Source organism: Mixophyes fleayi, chromosome 1, assembly GCF_038048845.1.
Source record: "Mixophyes fleayi isolate aMixFle1 chromosome 1, aMixFle1.hap1, whole genome shotgun sequence".
In the NCBI taxonomy this organism is placed as follows: domain Eukaryota; kingdom Metazoa; phylum Chordata; class Amphibia; order Anura; family Limnodynastidae; genus Mixophyes; species Mixophyes fleayi.
This window is the reverse complement of record NC_134402.1, coordinates 390,547,406-390,568,437: the sequence shown is the minus strand read 5'-3', so window position 1 is coordinate 390,568,437 and position 21,032 is coordinate 390,547,406. Positions and strand designations below refer to the sequence as shown.

At 38.5% G+C, this 21,032-nt stretch overlaps 1 protein-coding gene across 3 annotated transcripts in view; it reads right to left on the bottom strand.

The window, feature by feature from the left end:
• Window positions 1-2,535: 2,535 nt before the first annotated feature.
• Window positions 2,536-21,032, bottom strand: part of RASA1 (RAS p21 protein activator 1) — an 87,716-nt gene continuing 69,219 nt past the window's right edge. Inside the window, exons 17-26 of one of the 3 annotated variants that reach the window (XM_075180571.1) lie at window positions 20,665-20,824; window positions 19,984-20,126; window positions 18,045-18,160; window positions 17,451-17,537; window positions 13,911-13,978; window positions 9,976-10,064; window positions 7,411-7,467; window positions 4,567-4,644; window positions 3,986-4,120; window positions 2,536-3,277 (exon numbers count right to left, since the gene is read on the bottom strand). In XM_075180571.1, coding sequence (XP_075036672.1) covers window positions 3,194-3,277; window positions 3,986-4,120; window positions 4,567-4,644; window positions 7,411-7,467; window positions 9,976-10,064; window positions 13,911-13,978; window positions 17,451-17,537; window positions 18,045-18,160; window positions 19,984-20,126; window positions 20,665-20,824 — 1,017 coding nt within the window. In that variant the 3' untranslated portion in view covers window positions 2,536-3,193. The remainder of the gene's footprint in view (window positions 3,278-3,985; window positions 4,121-4,566; window positions 4,645-7,410; window positions 7,468-9,975; window positions 10,065-13,910; window positions 13,979-17,450; window positions 17,538-18,044; window positions 18,161-19,983; window positions 20,127-20,664; window positions 20,825-21,032) is intronic. The other 2 variants (XM_075180581.1, XM_075180587.1) reach the window with 2 other exon arrangements.

Here is a 21,032-nt window from a genome sequence, read left to right as displayed (position 1 = left end):
TATAACTCTGTTGTCTTTGTACCCAACTGGATAGGTGAGAAAACAGGATTTCCTCTTCACTCTTTAATGGCAGCCTTTAGTGTGGGTTTGCTTCAGTTTTGTTTAGAGACAGGTTACACAAAAACACTCCTTCGGAGTATATAAGCCGCGTCCTCCCCTTTGTCCATGTCCTAGTGTTTGGAATCCAGATAAGACTTCACCAAAAAACAGTGATGTACCAGTGATGGGGTAAGGAAGAGCAATTGGCAATCTGGGAGCAGTATTGGTAGGTTTATAAGAATTTGGAAAAGCTCTCCTTTGCATGCTTGAACAGTGTCTGCACTGCATCATCACTGAGCACCAGGAAACTGCAATGGGAACTCAGAACTGCTACAAAAGCACTGCCTGTCCTGGGGGAGAATGCTGGATTATTGCTTCAAGGAATACAAGCAGTGTCATGTCAGTCATGATAACGGAGCCTGAGCCCACTCCCCAAAATGATGAAAAACACCCACTCCATGTAAGCCCCTATATCTTAGGAGAGTTTTATTGTATGGGTATGCTGTTAGTTAGCAATAGTGTTCCTATATATATCACTACTGTAGAGCCTGTGAAAAGCAAGAAAGTAAAACAAAATATCTGTGCAACATGTGATAAAGCTTTGATAACAGAAGTGATAACACTGAAGGAGTGTTTTGCCATGTACAACTCTCAAAACAAAAGGGAAAGATCAGGTCACTGAACACTTTAGAGCTTATTGCATGGATGAGTCCTTTCTAACAAAGAAGGATTTGTGTACTATGCAAGGAGTTTAAAGACCCAGATCTAAACCAAGTATAGATATGGAAGACAGCATTAGAGGAAATAGGGTTTTTCCTATACATCCAGGAGTGATAGAACATACTAATAAAAAATAAATAGACCCAAGTGGAGAAATGTCAGTGTAACTCAAAAAGATTAATACAAAGAACCAGGGAAAGTTAACAAAATGTTGAAATTATGCAAAACTGTATAAAATTCCTCCGTGAGGCATCCTTGTTTTTTTCTGCAAGACCCATGTCATCAGCAGCAGCAAGCAGGGTCCTATGGATGTACCGTTGGGCAGTAGATGCCCAGTCAGAGAACAGCCTGGCTAACCTTCACTTTTGTATCATGGTATCTAATTTTTCTTCAAATGGATCTGGTGGGAAAGCAGAGTGCCAGAAGATCGCCGAGATAGAAATTTTTCACATCCTTCATAGTGTCGTCAGTATACCAGATAAAATTTCTGTACTTCACCTAGACAGTTCAATGGCTATTGTAAGGAACAGTCCCCAAAAAAAATCTACAGGGGGTATTAGTTTGGACCCATTCTATTACAGATCACTAAGTGTTCGACATTATAAAGAAGGGATAGAGAACAGAGTTAAGTCATTATCTTAGAGAAAATTTCTCAGTCCGGTCCAAAACTTAATCAAGCAGGATAGAGATAGAAGTGTTACACGCGAGTCTGCAAGGTCTAAGGAGAATCAAGGCAATTTATCAAGTTAACAAGAAGGCAAAAGGCTTTTATCCTAGACTTTCGCACTGTTTTGGATTTGAGAACACTCAACAAGTTTGTACATGCAAAGTATTTTTGAATGGAATTGGTAAATTCCATTGTATGAACCATCAGCAGGAGACTTTATGACATCCCTAGACCTAAAGGATGGCAAGCACAGGAAATTTCTCAGACGGTTGATGGGGCTATTTTCAATTTACCTGCCTGTCGTTTGGGCTGGCAACATCCCTGAGGACTTTTACCAAAGTGTGTGCGACACTTGTAGCAGAAATAAAAGGAAATGGAGTCAAGATATAGCCATATATGGATGATATCCTAGTAGTAGGCTAGTGAAAAGAAATAGTTAATAGAACAGCCCAGGTGATTTCTTCAAGCAACATGGACAGATTATGAACAAGAAAAAGCCATCTTATTCCTAGACAACATATAAAAGTACTTGTGAGGCTTCCACTAGTAGACGTAATGGTACCATGCCAGTATTATAAAAATGTCCAGGAACAGAAGGAATAGTTATTTTAGCAGTTCCATGGATGTTCCGACTGGGATACATCTTCCCTCCATTTCTTCTCACACATGTACTGAGGAAAATAAAGGAGAAAGCAGAAGAAATTTTTTATTTTGAATTCTAGTCAAGGGGTCCTTTGTTTCCAATAGCCTGGGATATGGTCCGATAAAGGTCATAGCATCTACTGCTTTGTAGGAATTTACTAATCCATGGTCCAGTTTTACATCAAAATGGAAAACCTCTAGCTTTAATGGCTTGGAGATTGAGCAGGAGTTGCTCAGAGATAAGAGTCTCAGAATCAGTGATCACTCCTGCAAGCCATTATCTACTATAGAATATGGAAAAAGGTTTGTGGTTTGGTGAGAATCTAAAGTTAAAGATTAATATTTTCACTTATTAAATGTTGGGTGTTATGCTATTGAGACTAATTATGCATTAAAGAAAACACATTTAAAGAAATTTAACAAAATAGAAAACCAGAAATTACTTTACAAAATTGTTTAATGCATGCACATCAGATACAACAATCAATAAATTTAATTAAATCAATTATTTACGGGTGTAAACATTTTACAAAAGCTTTTCATTATACAAGGTTTTTATGAGGAAAAAAACAAACATACATACTATAAATCAGTGGCACATAAAACGTCTTTTATAAACTTAACATGATCCCACAAAGACAGGACACAAATAAAAAATAATAGCACTTGTTCCTTGTCAGTTTTTGAAATCAAAACTACACATCAGTTTGTTTTACCAATCGCAAGCAAGAACAGAAACCTGTTAGAAATACCAGTATAAAAATAGCTTGTAATCCAGTTATAAATGACTGTTGAGAAGCAGAACGTGTCCACAGTCAGCCACAAGGATTGTAGATTTGGCATAATGCGTTGAACTGGAGTCTTCTGGAGTTCAGTAGACAAAGTCCGAGACTTTTGTAGAAGTCAGTTCAAAATGTGAACCGTTCAATTTATCTGCATCAACTAGTTTAAGGAGAAAAAATCCCCACACCGTGGACACAAATGTCTGTCAGTAGAACATGTTTGCTGCATAGTGCCACATATCACATGTAGCTATTATGTGCTATTTTTTTTGGAAAGAGCAAAAGAAGTAATATTGTGAAGTATTTTCCAGGTGTATGCATGCAAACTAGACGGAAGTGGCTGCTACCTCGTATTATTCGTTACAGAATACTGATTTTGTTTCTGTTGAAGAAGCTCTGTTATCGCCAGAAGTTTTTTGAGGACATGCTGTTAAAAGAAAAATGCCATTTAGCATATACGACACAAGTCTGAAAGTCAAATGTAGTTACTATACAAGCCTATAAATGACTTCATTTATTCATACACATTGGCATCTACCCAGTTTCTCTTATTTAAATCTATTTAATCCTTACAGATACTTCTGTATTTTTGAAGTGCTTTCATCAGACCCCATGTATCCATAGGAAAAGCACTAAAACAATCACTGCCATACGCTGAAGGTTTTTACAATTTTATACAATTTCTTTCTAAGTACTTAGAAAATGTACAGTATTTGGATACCAACATATTGTTTACGTAATGCTTTACTTGCACTTAAAAAAAAGGCATATATCACACGGCAATAACAGATCAGTATGGGAGAGAAGTAACAATGGACATCGCAGTACACGGTGTGAGTCTCTTAGGATAGGCCAGCTTGTGGCAGCTGCATTCTCTTTATCATAGTTACATATGTTGTCCTAGCTATGACAAAGTATAACCCTCACCATGAATCAATAAGACTGTTCTGCCTTTATCAGACTTGCATATCCAATTTAAACATGCAAAACAAACTGCATTGTTATGGCTTTAGGCTTACTGCTACTGGATTTAAGCACATTGGCATACAATACTAAATTAACAAGGCCAATGAGTGACAGATTGTTTACCCACTGATGCATAATGGCATCAATATAGTAAAACCTATTGGAATACCTGTTGTGCACCTCGTTCATTACTAATGGTTCGGAGTTCATCAGAATGTGCCACACACATTTCATGCAAAGCTGCCAAGTTGCGGGACAGGTCTGTCCTAGAGTGCTCAGTAGTATCTGGTAGCTCAGGCACATTCTGAAAAAGAGTAAACAAGTAGACAAAGTTGTGGTTCAGTTCAATAATTACCAAGTTTCTTCTAGTTTCTGTTTAGCATGAAAACAAATATCTAAACATTATGGATACATATAGAACTAGGTATTTACTGCCAAGCTCTATCCTCTGCTGCATTCATCCAATGGTGAACACAGCACAAGTGGATTTGAAACTGAACATGCAATATCATTAATGACAGAACCCATACGCAGTATACACTATGTTATTCTGTCAAAATATCACCCATTCTCTATGGCCACGTGGGTGTATAGTATCTTCGCTCTCTAAAGGGTAAAATGATCTTCAGTGCAAGTTCCATATGACCTTGATTTGTGCTGTGTGAATGCACATATTGATACTGACAAGCAAGTGAGTTATTAGATGGGTACACAACAGATGACAAAATTCTAGTAATGTAGTGAACTCACCCCAAGTTCATCTAAGAACATAATCATGCGGTGCTTGTTATTTTTAATGAACGGATTTACACCTTCCATGTAGGGCTCCTAAAATACAAACAAAAACATACCCCACACATTTAAATTTGATTTTGTTAATACTGACAGTTTTTACTTTGCTGCATGACAAATGAAAAAGGAAAAATGCTCCTCTCATAACATTTTTGCTTATAGTTACATGTAGTGGTATAAAAAGTTTTAGAAAACGTATCGCCAAATCTACAAACATATGCAAACAACTTCTTGTTCTGCCAATAACTGACAAAACACAAAACAAAAAGACAAGTTTACTTTAAGAGATGCAAGAAATGGCAACAGTGTAAAATGTGTGGCAAAAGCAAATTGTCCAATCAATCACTGAACATACATGTTGCACTTTCAAAAGAAATGACAACACTATACAAATAAACAAAATCAATCAACATTACAAGCTCCATATACTATGACAGGCTGTTGTACAATGTCAATTAATAAAAAAAAATAATAATAATAATGTAGGTGTAGCAATTAAAACTACCGAACAGACCTGTTGGGTTACACCAGCTTTCATAAGGGGAAGATAAAGTGTCCGCTAACCTGATGCAATGTATAAAAAAACCCCCATAGAACTTTGCATCTCAGTTGTGACATGGTGCGGGGAATGTTTTATTTCTATTATTGGCACAGTGCACCTGTGTGTTAATGTAAAGTTTGCCACATTTATAGCTTCCTTGTAAAATGTCTTAAAATGTATTCTATAATATGTAAAATATAATAATCTCTCCCCCTCTCCCTCTATATATGAAAAAAGTTAAGTGTTCATGTTAAAAACAGAAATAAAAGTAATTACCCCAGTGTCTAGTATGGACCGGGGAAAATCTGGTGGCGTTGTTTCACCCTCCTGTCCCGTATACAGGGACCAGAGTACAGCTGTACCAGAGGGTTCCTGATCTTGGTGGTTCAAATTTACGGGGGAATCTGTAATCTGAGATGGTTCCCTGAGCCTAACATTCTAGTGGAGGGACTGTGAGAGTACAGCACCACAGAGGATTCAATAGAATCCAGGAAGCTTCTTACCACTTTAGAACCCCAGGAGGCAAAGTGTCGTCGCACTGGAGTCCCGAGAACTTCAGCAGCAGTAGAATGAACGCTGCGCAGGAGCCTGGCGACCAACTCTCTGGAGGTGGCGCTTGACCATATAGCAGGGATCCTGAAAGTTCATTTTGGCAGGAGATTTGAGGATTGATTCTCCAAGCACATACTTAGTGGAGGGATGGTAAAGGGGATAAACCCTCCCTAACCCTGAGTGCAATGGTAAATGAATAACAACTGATCTCTATGATAGATTAAAGAATCTGTTGGGAGAGGTTAAAGAGATAGGGGGTTGGATTAACCCCTGCCAGCGTGGGTATAAAACTGTATATAAATGACAAAAAAATCCATGCAAAAGTGTAACATTTACTGCCTTCACATGGATGTTGTGTGTGCTGTCTTCTAAGAGATTTTTGTGGAAATAAACATCTAGTAAAGATCCTGCTTAGTTCCTGCGAGATGCCTATACCTGCTGTATTCCTGCGACCTAGAGATGTGCTCACACTCAAATCAATCAATGGCTGTTCTGTGTAGAAGCCAGCATCCTAAATCACTCTGCCCAATCCCACCAGAATAAAATAACAAAGAAGTGCTGCAGCAGTAACACACACCACCCAGAAGCAAGCGTTTCCAGGTGTCTGAAGGCAGCAACTACTCTAACCTGTCTAACCTGGGGGCACATTTGACACAGTAAGTGTCAGGTGTGGCCCAGCAGCACCAGTAGGAGTGGTTAGTAATGGTATGTTACCATCAGTAAACAAAAAGCCCTAATAATCCGAGCCACTGACAGGGTGACAAAACAAGTCCATCCTGTCACACTCATCCCTACTGAAATGTTAAGGATACCTAGAACACAGTTGGAAATAAAATATAAGATTAGCAGCACAGATATATAGACATCTCCCTCTTTGAATGTAGTCACCCCCTGCTTCTGTGCCAGAGGAACTCCAAAAGGTTGCAGTCCACCCCAATGGAGGCCAGAGGAGCAGTGTCAGATAGGTGGGGTTGGAACATATGGTTCAAAGGTTATGTCTGAATGTGGAGTATTTAAAACCCTCTATAAAAAGATATTGCTGTTTTTGCAAAATTAGCAGGATTACATCCACATTAAGCGGTTTTACTGTGCACACCTATGTGTCACACATCTGGCTCCCTCCAAAATGGGATAGATCAATATTTTTCTAATTTTTAAACAAAATATCAAAATGTGCAGCTGATCTTACTTTTTATTTTCAATTTACTAACGATTGTCCTTTAAATTATTTATCAAAAGGAAAACATTTTTTAATAAATGTAAGCAAGTTACTTTAGGTAGAAATATGTTTGCAAATGACATGCATGGTTTCTGAAGGTGGTTTGTGTCTGCGGTGTATTTTATGTATGAATTATCCAAGACATTAAACAGGAAAGTGATGTAGATACTGATATTGATCCCTCTCTCACAGTAAGATAAAGTATATTATTATTATTATTATCATCATTCTTTAATAGGACTACTAAAGAGCAGTTCCTATTGAGGCAAATGTTGTATAGTAAATCTTAATAGCTTATATTTAAAAAGAAAACCGCACTAAGCCCGTTCTGTGGATCTCAATAGTTTTGCTCAGTTGCTACAGTACAGTGAGAGTGGCAAAATAAGAGGAGTGATGGACTACACTTACAATGAAATGGAATTCATGCAATGGCAAGTGCAGAAGCGGTAACCAGTTAGTAGATTAAAGTAAATAAAGCTTTTTTTCTTACAGATCCGGAGTAAAAAACGCAGCTTTGTGGCACATCAGCATCATGTCCCTCCCGTGCCAACCAGAATAAAAGGAATTGTTATTAGATTGAATTATGTACTTCATGCATGTATACTAAGAGTGCAGCAAAGTTGCAACTGTTACACATTGTAAGCCAATATATTACTTAACTTGAAATGAATGGTCTAGAAGGATGATTTTGTGTCTTGTTTTGCACATTACATTTTTGTTAACATTCAACAATTGTACTTAATGAAACAAACCGTTACCTTCGAACAATTAGAAATCCGTAAAAGACATCTTAAAAACATAGTAAATAAATATTGTTCAACTTCTCCGATTGAGGTCACAAGACCCAACCCATTATGGTTTGATAAAAACTACTTTGTTAAGCTTAACATAACATGTTCCTTAAGGACTTAAAAATGTAGACAGTTGTAAGATTATCTTTAATTTGCCATAGTTATGTATAGGTTTTTATTTAAAAGAACAGATGCAACTGAATTTTAATTTACTCGTTTAGGAATTTAAAATTAGAACGTTAATATATGACTTTGTGAAATCAAAATTACAGATGTCCTAAGCAACATGCAAAAGTAACAAAAACTTCCAATTAACTCATCCTCACCTGCTCTCTGATGTGGAAGGGGATTTGGAGATTGGTATCACAGAGATGCCACATATAAACATCTAACATTACCCAATTGGTTGTGATGCATTTCCCACCTGCAATCTGTAAAGGTTTTCTTCCCCATTGGGGTGAAACGAGGTATTAATATCACTAACCATCCTGTCCCCCCGTTTCTCACATAATATGGAATACAGCATGTACTTTTTATAGCCCTTGCTTTTGTTTCCAGACTCAACAGAATATCACTGCAGTGTCTAATTACATGTGAATAAGGGGACATTGTAGCCCATTGTAAATATGTATATTGTTTATTGTATCTTGTTGATATTGCATGGAAGCTATTCGTCATTGTCCTTAAAGTGAAGCCAGATGGGTTATGGGTAAGGATCAGATTGCAGGATACAGGTGAGGGGTCATTTAGTATCCATTGTTCTCAACATAACTAGTTCAGACATTTTGTCTAGAGCCCAGCAGGGGAGCTTCTGTGGAAATACAGCTCATCTCCACTCACCCTCCAACCCTCTGATACAGCACCCACCAATGGTTAAGAAGGATAGACACAGAGGTTTGCCCTGGGAGGGGGAAACACTGTGAAAATTAGATACTAGATATAAGGAGCCACTCCAGGGGGGGAAGGGTGACTAACTCCTTAAGCTAGTGGGGTAAGGGACAGATAATGTGGTAAACCTGCCTGGCATTTATTTACTGTGTGTAAATAGTAATCTAGTGATTGTTTTTGTTACAATAAATGTATTGTTTTACTTTCTAACTGCATTTGCCTGAGTGGCTGAGAACCCTAGAAGGTACTGGGTAGCCTTCCCTGGCATAGTAAGGCACCCGTGGGTGGCCAGCCAGCGTGAAGTGGGTAGAATTTTGCCAGAAAATCCGTTATCTTCACACCCATGTCCCTTACTCAAATTAATTTTGTACTTTCCATGATCAGTGCAAAACATAACTAATGTCAAAAGTGAATTCTACCTTCTTAGCAATATGTTTTAAAGCTGCTTCACAACCTCCATAATATTTATAAATGTGCCCTCACCCTCGGAGTCCCAGGTGCTGCTATGTGCAGTGTTTTTTCCTGATCAAGAGACTGCGACTTGTGTTTGGTCCTCTAACTCATTCTGCCCCCCCCCCCCCCGTCCACAATTTAAAGTAAGTGAACTAGACCAGTGGATTCCAAACTTTTTCAATTCAAGGCACCCTTAAGGTCTCCAAAAAATTTTCAAGGCACCCCTAAGCCAAAATAATTACCAAGTAGTCCCCCGCCTTGCTTACCGCTGGCCCTGGCACCCCTGTGAGATTTCCAAGGCACCCCAGGGAGCCTAGGCGCACAGTTTGGGAACCACTGAACAAGACTGATTTGGAAGTTCTGTATTTCTGGCTATGGGGAGGTGCACATTAGAAAAATATTTTCTGTAGGTTGTAGAGTAGTTCTAAAAAGTAATTCTCTAACCAGGCTTCTAGAATAGTGGAAGAGGAGTCCCTCTCCACCTTTACCCGGGATGTTGCATCGGAGGATATTGTTCCACCACAAAGAAGGGTCCAATATGCAAGAAGGCTGTGAAAAGAACTAATAGCCTCACCTCTTCTCACTTCACCACTCACACTTCAGACTGCCACTGCAATTACTTTTTAAGTGATAAAGATGGGATCTGGAATGTTAACATTGCAGCCTAAAGTGGAGTTAAGATGACAGAAGAGGTAGGAGGGTACCACACAACTCAGGCAAAGGTCGCTAACAAATGTGGTAAGGTGGAATGAGTCTTTAATGTGGGAGTAGATCCCAAAATAACATTACATGTAAGAAAGTTTCCTATTCATACATGTAAAAGCGAGACAGTTTTTTGTGTCTATTACTTTTATAGACCCCCCTCCGCACATGCATAAATTATATAGTCATTTTCCTCTTTTTCCAAAACATTGTCTACTTACTTTGGCTCCAAATTCAACCAAATTTGCTAAATTTTGCAGAGACTTGGCGACCAGCGTCAACGTTCTTGCAGCAGTTGGAGAAGGAGAATCTACCAGAGATTAAGTTTTCAATTAAATGTGCAATAGAGATTAATGACAGCCTTCTGAGAGCTGGTCCTAATAGAAAGATATATACTAAAATTGAGAATTACCAGTGAAACAATCTTCTCTCTGCTTCTCTGCCTTTTCTTAAAAAAAAAAAAAAAAAAAAAAAGAAGAGGATTTATACTTACGATAAATCGGTTTCTCTGATTCCATCTGGGGGACACTGTTAACCATGGGGTAGAGTAGAGTAGGGTAGGGAGGAGTCTGGCACCCAAATAGTTAATCTTTTGCTGCTGACAGACATATACCCCCCCGCCCCTTCCCCACAGAACTCAGTTTGATTAACATAGCCCTAGGAGGACAGGCCAATCAACCAAGATATACAAAAAAGAAAAGAGGGGGGAACGCAGTGTCCCCCAGATGGAATCAGAGAAACCGATTTATCGTAAGTATAAATCCTCTTTTCTCTTTCATCCATCTGGGGGACACTGTTAACCATGGGGACTTACTAAAGCAGTCCCTCTGATGGGTGGGACCGCTCTGATCGCCCCGCACGTAGAGCACTACGGCCAAATGAGGCGTCCTCAGACGCAAAAACATTAAATTGGTAGAATTTTGTGAAAGTATGGACCGAGTACCAGCTAGCTGCCCTGCATAGCTGGTCCGCTGAGGCCCTGTTTTGCGCTGCCCAAGACGCCCCAACCGAACGGGTAGAATGGGCAACAATACGCTTCGGCACAGGACGCTTAGTACGGACATAAGCCTCCCTAATTGTTAGGGTAAGCCACCTAGCAATTGACTGCATAGACGCAGGCCATCCTCGCCTAGCGAAATCAAATAACACAAATAGAGAATCTGTCTTACGTATCTTTGCAGTTCTCTTAACATATATCCGCAACGCCCTAACGACATCTAAACATTTACTTCCTTTTGTTCCAGTAACCTAAGGATCCTCTCTGAAAACCGGAACTACTATTTCCTGATTAATATGGAAACCCGACACCACCTTAGGGAGGAAGGATGGAATAGTCCTTAAAACTGCCCTATCCTCATGAAAGACCAAATAACGTTCTTTATAAAGATAAGGCCCGCAGCTCAGAGACCCTCCTAGCTGAGGCAATAGCCAGCAGGAAAACTGCCTTCCAAGTCAAGAACCGCAATTCCGCTGAGCGAAGTGGTTCGAATAGAGGCTCCTGCAACATGTCCAGGACCAAATTAAGATCCCAAGGATCCGTAGGATGCACGTAGGGTGGCTGGATGTGAAGCACTCCCTGCAAGAAAGTTCTAACATCCGGAATCTCCGCCAGCCGTCTGTGAAAATACACTGACAATGCTTGACACCTGAACCTTTAAGGTTCCCAACCGGAGACCTGCATCCAAGCCACCCTGCAAAAAAGCTAGAAATCTAGCCAGACAAAAGGATTTTGGATTGTAAGATTTCTTTTTACACCACCTTATATACACATGCCAGATGCGGTGATAAATCCTAGCCGAAACTGGCTTCCTGGCTCTTAGGAGAGTGTCTACTACACTCACAGAGAACCCTCTGGCTCTCCACAGACTGGATTCAAAAGCCATGCCATTAAATTCAGCCGGTCTAGACCCTGATGTAAGAACGGTCCCTGGGTCAGCAGATCTCTTCTCTTGTAATTTGGCTAATGTTCCACCTGCTCACTCAGTGGGGAAGGGGGTAGGATTTCTAACTTCCCCCTCCCTGGCTCTCTCTGTTTCTCCTGTGCAGACTGACAGCAATTTCCACACACTTCCTGCGAGTGGAATCGCTGCTATCCGCTCCTCTGTTCCCCTCTGCAAAGCGATGAATAGCGCGACCATTAGCTCAAGTTACCCCTCCTCTTTCCTTGAGGAGGGGACTCGGTATATTCCATGGCCCCGGGGACGGCAAGAGCACCGGCGATTACTGCCTGTGGCAGCGCCTCACTCTGCTAGAAGTGTGAGAGCGCATCTCACACTGCGAGAAGTCTCACTGTTTCCAACCTGTCAGCAGGTGCCGTGGCTCCCGCGCTGTACAGTCCTTCTCTGCTCACGAGTGTGCTATGTCAACAGCTAAAAACAAAAAAGCCTAAACCCAGTGAACTCAGTTCACTGTGCAGCTCTCCAAACTTCAGCCCATACTCCTAGGGCACCTACTTCAAACTGAGTTCTGTGGGGAAGGGGCGGGGGTATATGTCTGTCAGCAGCAAAAGATTAACTATTTGGGTGCCAGACTCCTCCCTACCCTACGCTACCCCATGGTTAACAGTGTCCCCCAGATGGATGAAAGAGAAATTCTATTAAACTTACTAAACTGTATAGGGAAAACATACTAAGTTAGCATGATGATTGAAAGCGTGCGAGCTGGGCCTTCTCACCTCTATCTGTATAACCCAGTGTTTATTACTATGTTTGTCCCCAATTTTAAAGCGCTACAGCATTTGCTGGCGCTATATAAATAAATAATGATAATTATGATCTTCCTGCTAAATACTTTGTGCTCCCTTAGATCAAGTACTTGACACTAATGCTTAAGAGCACAGCCATTTCTATTTAGTGCCTCTTTTCATGCATTTATACTTTTGTAAGACACACTTGTGTGATAGAAATACTAGAGAGAGATCACAGAGATGAAAATAATGGATGGTGAACCAAGATATATAAAAATAAATAAAACAGAAAATAAAAAGATTGAAGTTTTGTTGTCCTGCTATATGGTTTTATAAACGTGAGCATGGGAATACCTCTAATCAGAGACTGTTATAGAATAGTATTACTTGGGAAAGACGTGTACAGTGAAATGTAAAAAAATAAAATTAAACTACTTCTATGTAAACAGTTATGCTGCATTGTTTACAACATTAAAATAAAAGGTTAATTTTTCCACCTAAAAAAGTGATTTCATCAGACATGTTTTAAATAGCTGAGCTTTTCAGTGAACTTTTAAAAACAAAATAATTTAATAAAACATTTGCTAATCACTTTCTAAAATATAGAATAAAATCTTTGCTCTTGATCCTTGTAGTCCAAATGAGAGAAACTCTCATGTAATGATTAAAACCTCAGTCCCCATCACCTCAATCCAACAAGTGTCCAAAGTTAGAAAACGCATGTCAATTGCTGCTGGTGAAGAAGGGTCCCCATCACGCCCGGAATTGAGCAGATGGGTCTTTTTTTTGGCTATCCCTCCTTATTTGGATCAAGAAAGATATTTATATTTAAGGAAGTGGTTAACTATGGTTGGGGGAAGTGTTATATGCAATTATAGTTTATTTTAATATTGTGTGGGTTTTGTTTTTGTTTTAACAGTTTTGGTATAATGGGCAGGGATCTATCATATTGGGCTTGGGAAGAGCAACAGTGCCTTTCAGGTGCCCCTCGACCCCCTAGAGGCAACAGCTTGGTGCGGAATGAAGATAACAGAAGTAGATGAATGGTTCCCCATTCATTTCAATACAAAAGTACTGAAAAGCATGGGAGGACCTTTCCCTAATTCGGGCACACTTCATCCTATGCTAGAATGGTCAGTGCCTTCTATTTCACAGAGCAGGTACAATTTTATTTTTCAGCATTTTTGAAGCAATATAGAGAGTGTCTGAAACCATTGAATACATGTTTGGCGATTTCCTAAATTGATATTTCATAGATTTCCCCTGTTCTAAACATAACATTGAGATTTTTTTTCACTGCAGTAATTGCATCATTATTTCTGAAAATCAAGTTTTAGTAAAGCCCCCATCTCCCTAAATGATGTCCAGTAGCTTTCTTATTCCCCAGAATACTTTTTTTCCTGTAAAATTTTAATCCTATAGGAAATAGGTTTAACAGCAGTGCATGCATGTATTAAAATGTGTTTTTACCTGAGATGATATTAAACATCCTTGGATTAAGGATAGCAGGACAGATTAATCGCAGAAAAACAAAGCCACTGCAAATTGGAAGAAAGACAGGAATTGGCAAATTACTTCACACAATCCAATCCTCCAGCTCCCCCATACATTTTTATGACTGCCAGTTACTGTCCCTGAACTGTTACCATGGCGCAGTTGACCAGGTTATCTATCTATATTCTAAAATGATGTCTAAACACTAACAGTAAAGAAGTTGGAGAATGCAAAGAAAATCAAGTTGAAGACGAGTAAAATAGTTACTGAAACAACAAAATGATTTGTTAAGGTGACTTGCCCGCTTCATTTGTGCTCACAGAAGCACACTGTGGCCAAGCTTATTACAAAGAGCTTATTTTATCTATCCTGCATTTCAGGTACTATAAAGATCATTATGATGCTTTAGGAGTGATGTGATGCTTCTCTCTACTGCCTAGAAGACTAACCAAGGCAAGCCATACAGGACTGAAAGGAGAGGATTTCCATATAGGTGGATCAATGTTTCCTAATTCCATAGGTGTCAGTATGGACATCCTGTGCTGTCTAGAGGCAGGGCAAACATTGCTGCCCTCCTCACTTTGCTTGTCATTTACAGATTTAGCAGGAGCAGCAACATTTTAAAACCCTATATAAAGAATAGAACTGAATAAACATTCATGTGGAAATTAAAGTACATCCATATTTATACATATCAGGACATAAGTATCATGTAGTCCTCACGCAATCCTAAAATCTGATAAATGGAACATTTTGCTTCTGAAAGATCATTACAGATGTTTTTGCACCTTGGCATGGTGTTAACACACACCTGAATGCTGCAGACTAAACCATTAAAAGGGTCTGTTTTTTATAGAGGTGGCAGCACAGTCCTCTATAACCTTTATTAATATGCAAACAGAAAGAATGTGCTTGCATTTCCTACATATGGCATCCTCATGCTTATTTTTTTACTGAATAAATAATGACAAAGTCAATCTGGTATGTGTTATGAGATGTATCACATTTTAGTACTTGGTGAGGATAGATGATTGTTAACCATGTCCTTCCTGAGACCACAATACCACTGCTGGCAGTACTTTTTGCTCAAATACAATACAGGCAGAGAAGCAGAGATCAAGCTATAAATGTGGTTAAGGTGTGTATGAACATCCAGAGGGCAGTGTTGCAAATTTGTAGGAGCATCAAAGGCAATCACAAAACACCCTGACCACTCTCCACAAGTGTGCAGTGTGGCTTAGTGGTTAGCAGTGTGGCTTAGTGGTTAGCACTTCTGCTTCACAGCACTGGTCATGAGTTCGATTCCCGACCATGGCCTTGTCTGTGTGGAGTTTGAATGTTCTCCCCGTGTTTGCGTGGCTTTTAATCCATGTGCTCCAGTTTCCTCCCACACTCCAAAAAAAACATACTGGTAGGTTAATTGGCTTCTATTAAATTGCCCGTGGTCTCTCTTGGTCTGTGTCTGTTAGGGGATTTAGATGGTAAGCTCCAATGGGGGCTGATATGAGTGAGTTCTTTGTACAGTGCTGAGGAATTAGTGGCGCTTTATAAATAGATGATGATGATATTGAATTTGGTTCCACATTTGAGAGGTCTCTGAAATAGCATCAATGATTTAGAAGCTGATGCTCCTTTTCTTGGCGCTCTAACAGGAACAATTCAGTTTTCAGAAATGGAGAAAGTCTATCCTGCCCATGTGATAGACTCTCACAACATGAAATGTGTGCATGTATTTGTTTAATTAAAATGACATTGAAAGACAGAATGGTCATCACAACCCTGTCCATATGGAACACTACAGAAGGTTCTTTACATCAAATAGCTGATAGCTCATTGATACTTGTCTCAAGTAATAGCAAATTTATAAAAGAAAAAAAAAATCCCAGTAAATGCTGACAGTGTTATATCACTGCTCTAAACAGCCTTCTGATATACTTGTGAATGGCTGATGGCACAGTGCTTCACATTGCTGCCTCACAGCACTGGGGTCATGGGTTTGATTTCTATCATGACCCTAGATTTGTGGGAGATTGCATGTTCTCCCTGTGTCTGTGCGGGTTTCCTCCGGGTATTCCAGTTTCCTCCTACAGTCCAAAAACACTGTTAGGTTAAGTGGCTTCTGTCAAAAATGGACCCTAGTGTGTGAAATTTAGACTCCAAAGGGGCAGTCACCGACTGCATGCGCAATATGGCTGCCTCAACTTCTGCAACAATGTAACGTAATTTGAGTCCTATTGCAGAAAAAGCACTATATAAAGAATTATTATAAGTATTTGTGACAACACTAAAGTTTGTACTATTAGCTTGACCACTAGTCCATTAGAGAGACATCCTGTATACAATCTTTCATTCATGGAAATATTTTTGTTTAACATACATAATGTAGATGACAAGAAAAAAAAAAAACCCTTTCCATATTCTGTACTAAATTGTTCTACTGGATAGTAATAGCTTGTGTGCTACTTTATATGAATATCTTAAAACACCAGACCATCCATTAAAGCATCTTAAAATTGTGGTAAAATGCTGGCCTGGATGAAGCAAGAATGTACAATTGAGTACCAGATTTTGTGGGGCCAAGTCAGATGTATAAGAACTACATGAATTTTATTTATTTTGTTAAATTCTCTTCAGGAGTCTAGGAAAAAGCAACAGAGGTGGCGATGCATAAGACATGTGGGTGTCGCACTGTGTAGTTTAGATGTAATGCTATTAAATTTATATTTTGGAGACATAATCATTGTTGACTTTGAAAAAATAAACAAACAAAAAAGAAAAACATTGTCATGGAGCATCCACTTCCTGCTTGTATGGAATGTTGACAGATCTGCTTCCCAATGCTCTACACCAGATAGAAAAATGCATAAAAAGATTGGATGTGACCCCAACCAGTTTTCCAACCCACCTCCTTCTGCCCCCTTGGTTATGCAGGCACCCGGCAATGTCCGCTATATATGACTGAGCTTCTTTTGAAGACTGCATGTGTGAGAGCTGGATTTTGAGATGGCACTTTTAGAAGACTTATCAAAGTATGGTGTAACAAAAATGCCATCTCTAAGCCTGGCTGCAGCTGCCAAGACTTTGTTGAATATTCTTGCAGAGGATTTGAAGGTGGTGGTTCATAACATTAAAATGAAGGAAACTGAGATTGTAAATGGATCAATAAATGTAAAGACAAGAATTTTAACCCGAAGTTTATCTTGGGTACACTGTCTGAACTACTAAGCATAAAAATTCCAATTTGAACGTCAAGTCTGGAGCATTTTTGATGACTAAAATCTAGAGTTTACTGAAGAATTCCATGCTGCTTAGGAACAATAAACAAACTGGAAAACCCAACAAGCAGAATCTGCGTTGTGAACCTGGACAGAAACTAGTACTGGGATTACAACTTGGTCTTGAAGGAATGACTGATCTACTTGAGATAACGGCCTTGCTCTGCTGAACTCTTCAATTTAGAAACAATTTTGCAATACACACTTTAAATTGTTTAATTTACGCTTTGTAGCCACTTACCTAACAACCCTCGTCCTCATAGTTGTGTTAGAAGGCCACTTTTGTTGAACAGATCTTTGTAAGCACCCATAAATAAATCTCAAAGTCCTATTTAAACACAAAAGATATTGTACATAGCTTGTAAATGTGTCAGATCATTAGTCAACATACTTGGAAGGTATATGTCAAGAGATGCCCCAGTTACACTGTACATTTACACTGCATTCAGCCAGCATCCAATGCCCAAATATGGAAGGAGGATTAGTGCTAGACAATCATGCTGGGCAGAAATTACAATGTATTCAATACATAATCATTGCACTGGGTCACATCTTCCTTATATTCTCGGAGAATACCTCATTCAAATAGACACGTTCTAAGGATTAATCAACCACTTAAATACAAGGAATTTTTTTGATATTTAGCATATCTTAAACATTGTTTAAAATATTTATGTGGCATGTCCATTGAAAATCTACTGAAATGTAATGTAATTAGTGTATATTTTACAATCAGAATATAATTCAAAATGTTTAATTATTAGGGTGGGGAAAAAAAGCAGTTTTCAAAAACATATGTACACTAAAGTCATGTATCAAAAATCTTTTGACTTACGGAGGAAGTATTTCTGCTGCCATAAAAATCTTCTCCACTAACTCGGAAAGTATAGCCAAAAGGTGGGCTAAATTAGTGTTCACATCTTCATTCTTCTCCAGCTTTGAGGGGTTCAACTGCAGAGAAAACACGCACACCCAAAAAAAAATAAAAAACAAACAGAAAAAGAAAATATTTTGATAGATGCACATTATATGAAAAGCATTGGATGACTAACATGTAGCTCTCTCTCTAATATATAGTAAGGTTAGATTGTACAAACCAGTGAGGCTAAAGAAAAAACACAGTTTACTGCTATGCTGAGGTTTCAGAATTGTATTAAAGTATAGTATCATGGTCCAAGTGTGTTATTGTGGTTGAATTAGAATTCCCACAATCCTTCAGCAGCAAGTGTTGATAGAAGGACAAATAAACCAACAAGCAATGTCTTATATAAAAATACTATAAATTACTACTAGCAAAAAAACTAAGAAAACAAACATGCACACAAGTTGTAGCAGCATTTCAGAACTAGGAATATTTATTTGATTAATGGAAGATATTTATTTCTATGCCCATCAGACTTCCTGTAAGCTTATCAAAAGGACACGGCAGATCACCTTTGGTGCCGAAACTGTATGACAGGATAGCATACATTGAAGATAACCAAGCTTCATACATTGTCGACCATGTCTCATGTTAAGTTAAGGGTACATGTCGCAAGATACCCTTTGAGATGAATTGCAATTTTATGTTAGGTTAGTGGTCCATTCTCTGCTTGACAAGTGTTGTCACACGGTGATGACCACTCCCAAAAAGGTCTCTAAAGGTAGGGATTATTTTAGTTCCGCAGATAGAATATCACTGTACAGTGATATCCTTACACATTACACACACTCCTATCCCTTTGGTACAACATAATGTAGGAAGCAATGTTTGCTTATTTCTGTAGCATTTAGACCTGCCACGGTCTTACAGTGGACATGTCACAAAGACATCAAGCTTTAATTTTTCTCTTTACTACATAAAGCTCTATTAACTATTTAGTAAGAATCCCCCCACCACCAAAAAAGAAGATTCCCACAAAACCCATTCAGCTTGAGAGCATATTTGATATATTCAGCAAGCCATGCTCTCTTCAGGACAGGCTACCTTCCACCTGCTCGCAAAGCAGTACAACTGTGACGTTTAGAGTAACCCAGCCCATGAGTAACAGCAAAAACAAAAAAAACAAAAAACACACTGGGGGCAGAGCAGTTTTTAATTATGATGTTTTAAAGAATAATGTTCACTAACGGTGGAATATAAATTTTAAACTTGAAATAGAACACTAGAATATACAGTAATAAATCAAGCACACACACAGGTAGGTAATAATACTATTTATGAGGAGAGTTCATATATTAAAAGTTTTTTTATACTATGGTAAAACTCTCCATGAATCTTTCATTACATATTTCGACATTTAATTGCAGTATTTTTAAACAAATATTTACTTTTTTCTGCAAACAAAAGTACATTCTGCCCAATGTGAAGAATAAAACTACTGTAAATGACGATGCAACACATATTGGGGTGGGTGAGACTTCATCATGCTGACCATACAGGCTTGGCCAATTATTAGTCTGTGCAACTAGGTTCAACCTCCTCTTTTACCAGGTAAGCAATATAGCCAATGAAAGCCAAAGAACACACGTGTTTCCTGCACACAAACTATGCAAAAAATGAAACACTAGTGGGAATAACAAGCAATGATCATTTACAACTAGGAGTCTGTATTCTGCATTTCCTATATTACAACAAAATGCAGACTGGGATATTCATTAAAGAAAATGCTGCCATGTTAGACCAGTCTTTCGCTTCCTTTAAAGAGTGAGGGTCTATTTCACTACATACACACACATGTACACTACATGTAAGTTTTGCTCGCAGAACAAAAGTTAAGGTATATGTTTATTACCTCACAGGACTGTTTGCTCTCCATTATTTTTAAAATGGTGTCTTTGAGAGCATGATGAACAAATGGAGTAGCCGTAGCTTTCATATATTGCTCCATGAGAGTGCTTGCCAGGGTTGTTGCACGAAAGAGAGTTGTAGCCTCATCTATACGATTAGGAAATATATAAAAACATACTGTAGGTTATGCTTGTTTATCATCAATATTCACTATTCTGTGTCAAGATAACATATAGCATATATATTATAAGACTGCACACCACGCAAAATTCCATAAATCTGGAAAAATCTGAAAATATTCATAAAAATGTCTGGTGAAATGAACTAAATTTTTACATATTTTATTATGTTTAGTCCTTTGCGGTGCATTTTTAAGAAAACGGACATTATAATCGTCTTTATTATGCCATCTGGAGAGAAAGTCTGGCTTTAAAATCCAGCTGCACGTAAAGAAAAAAAAAAAAAGTAAATTACATATCCTATAAAAGTGGGTTAACAATAAATAAATAAATGGTGATATAAACCATTTCATTAAGAACACAGAAGGACCATCCTGAAATAAAAGTAAAATGTAACCAAGGTGTCCTCAAATAATGTATGTTATCTTTGAGACAAAATAATAATAAACTGATTTCACATATTAACTTAACAGGCCTACAGTGTAAAATCTGATTGTATTCTGTACCTTCCACACTGATCTCTTTGTCGTTTAGTGTTCGCAAAAGTAAAGATTCCATTTTTTCGTGCAGAAAAATCCGCAGTAAGATGCTAGCAAGTAGTGTCCGATCCTGTCCGCACACATGTGATAATGCATTGACTACATGTAGTTCCCTCTGTAGTATAAGCTACAAAAATAGAACAAAAACAATGTTAACTAAAATATCAGACAGTAAATCCTTTTATATTTAGGTACCTGGTCAATAACTTATAAAATAATGCAGTGCTGGGATGAATTGGTAAAAAAACACATGAAAGCTAATGCACACTCTATAATCAGTGATGGGAAACCCGATACACTTTGGGGACCCCTGCTTTAGATACACAACGCATTAT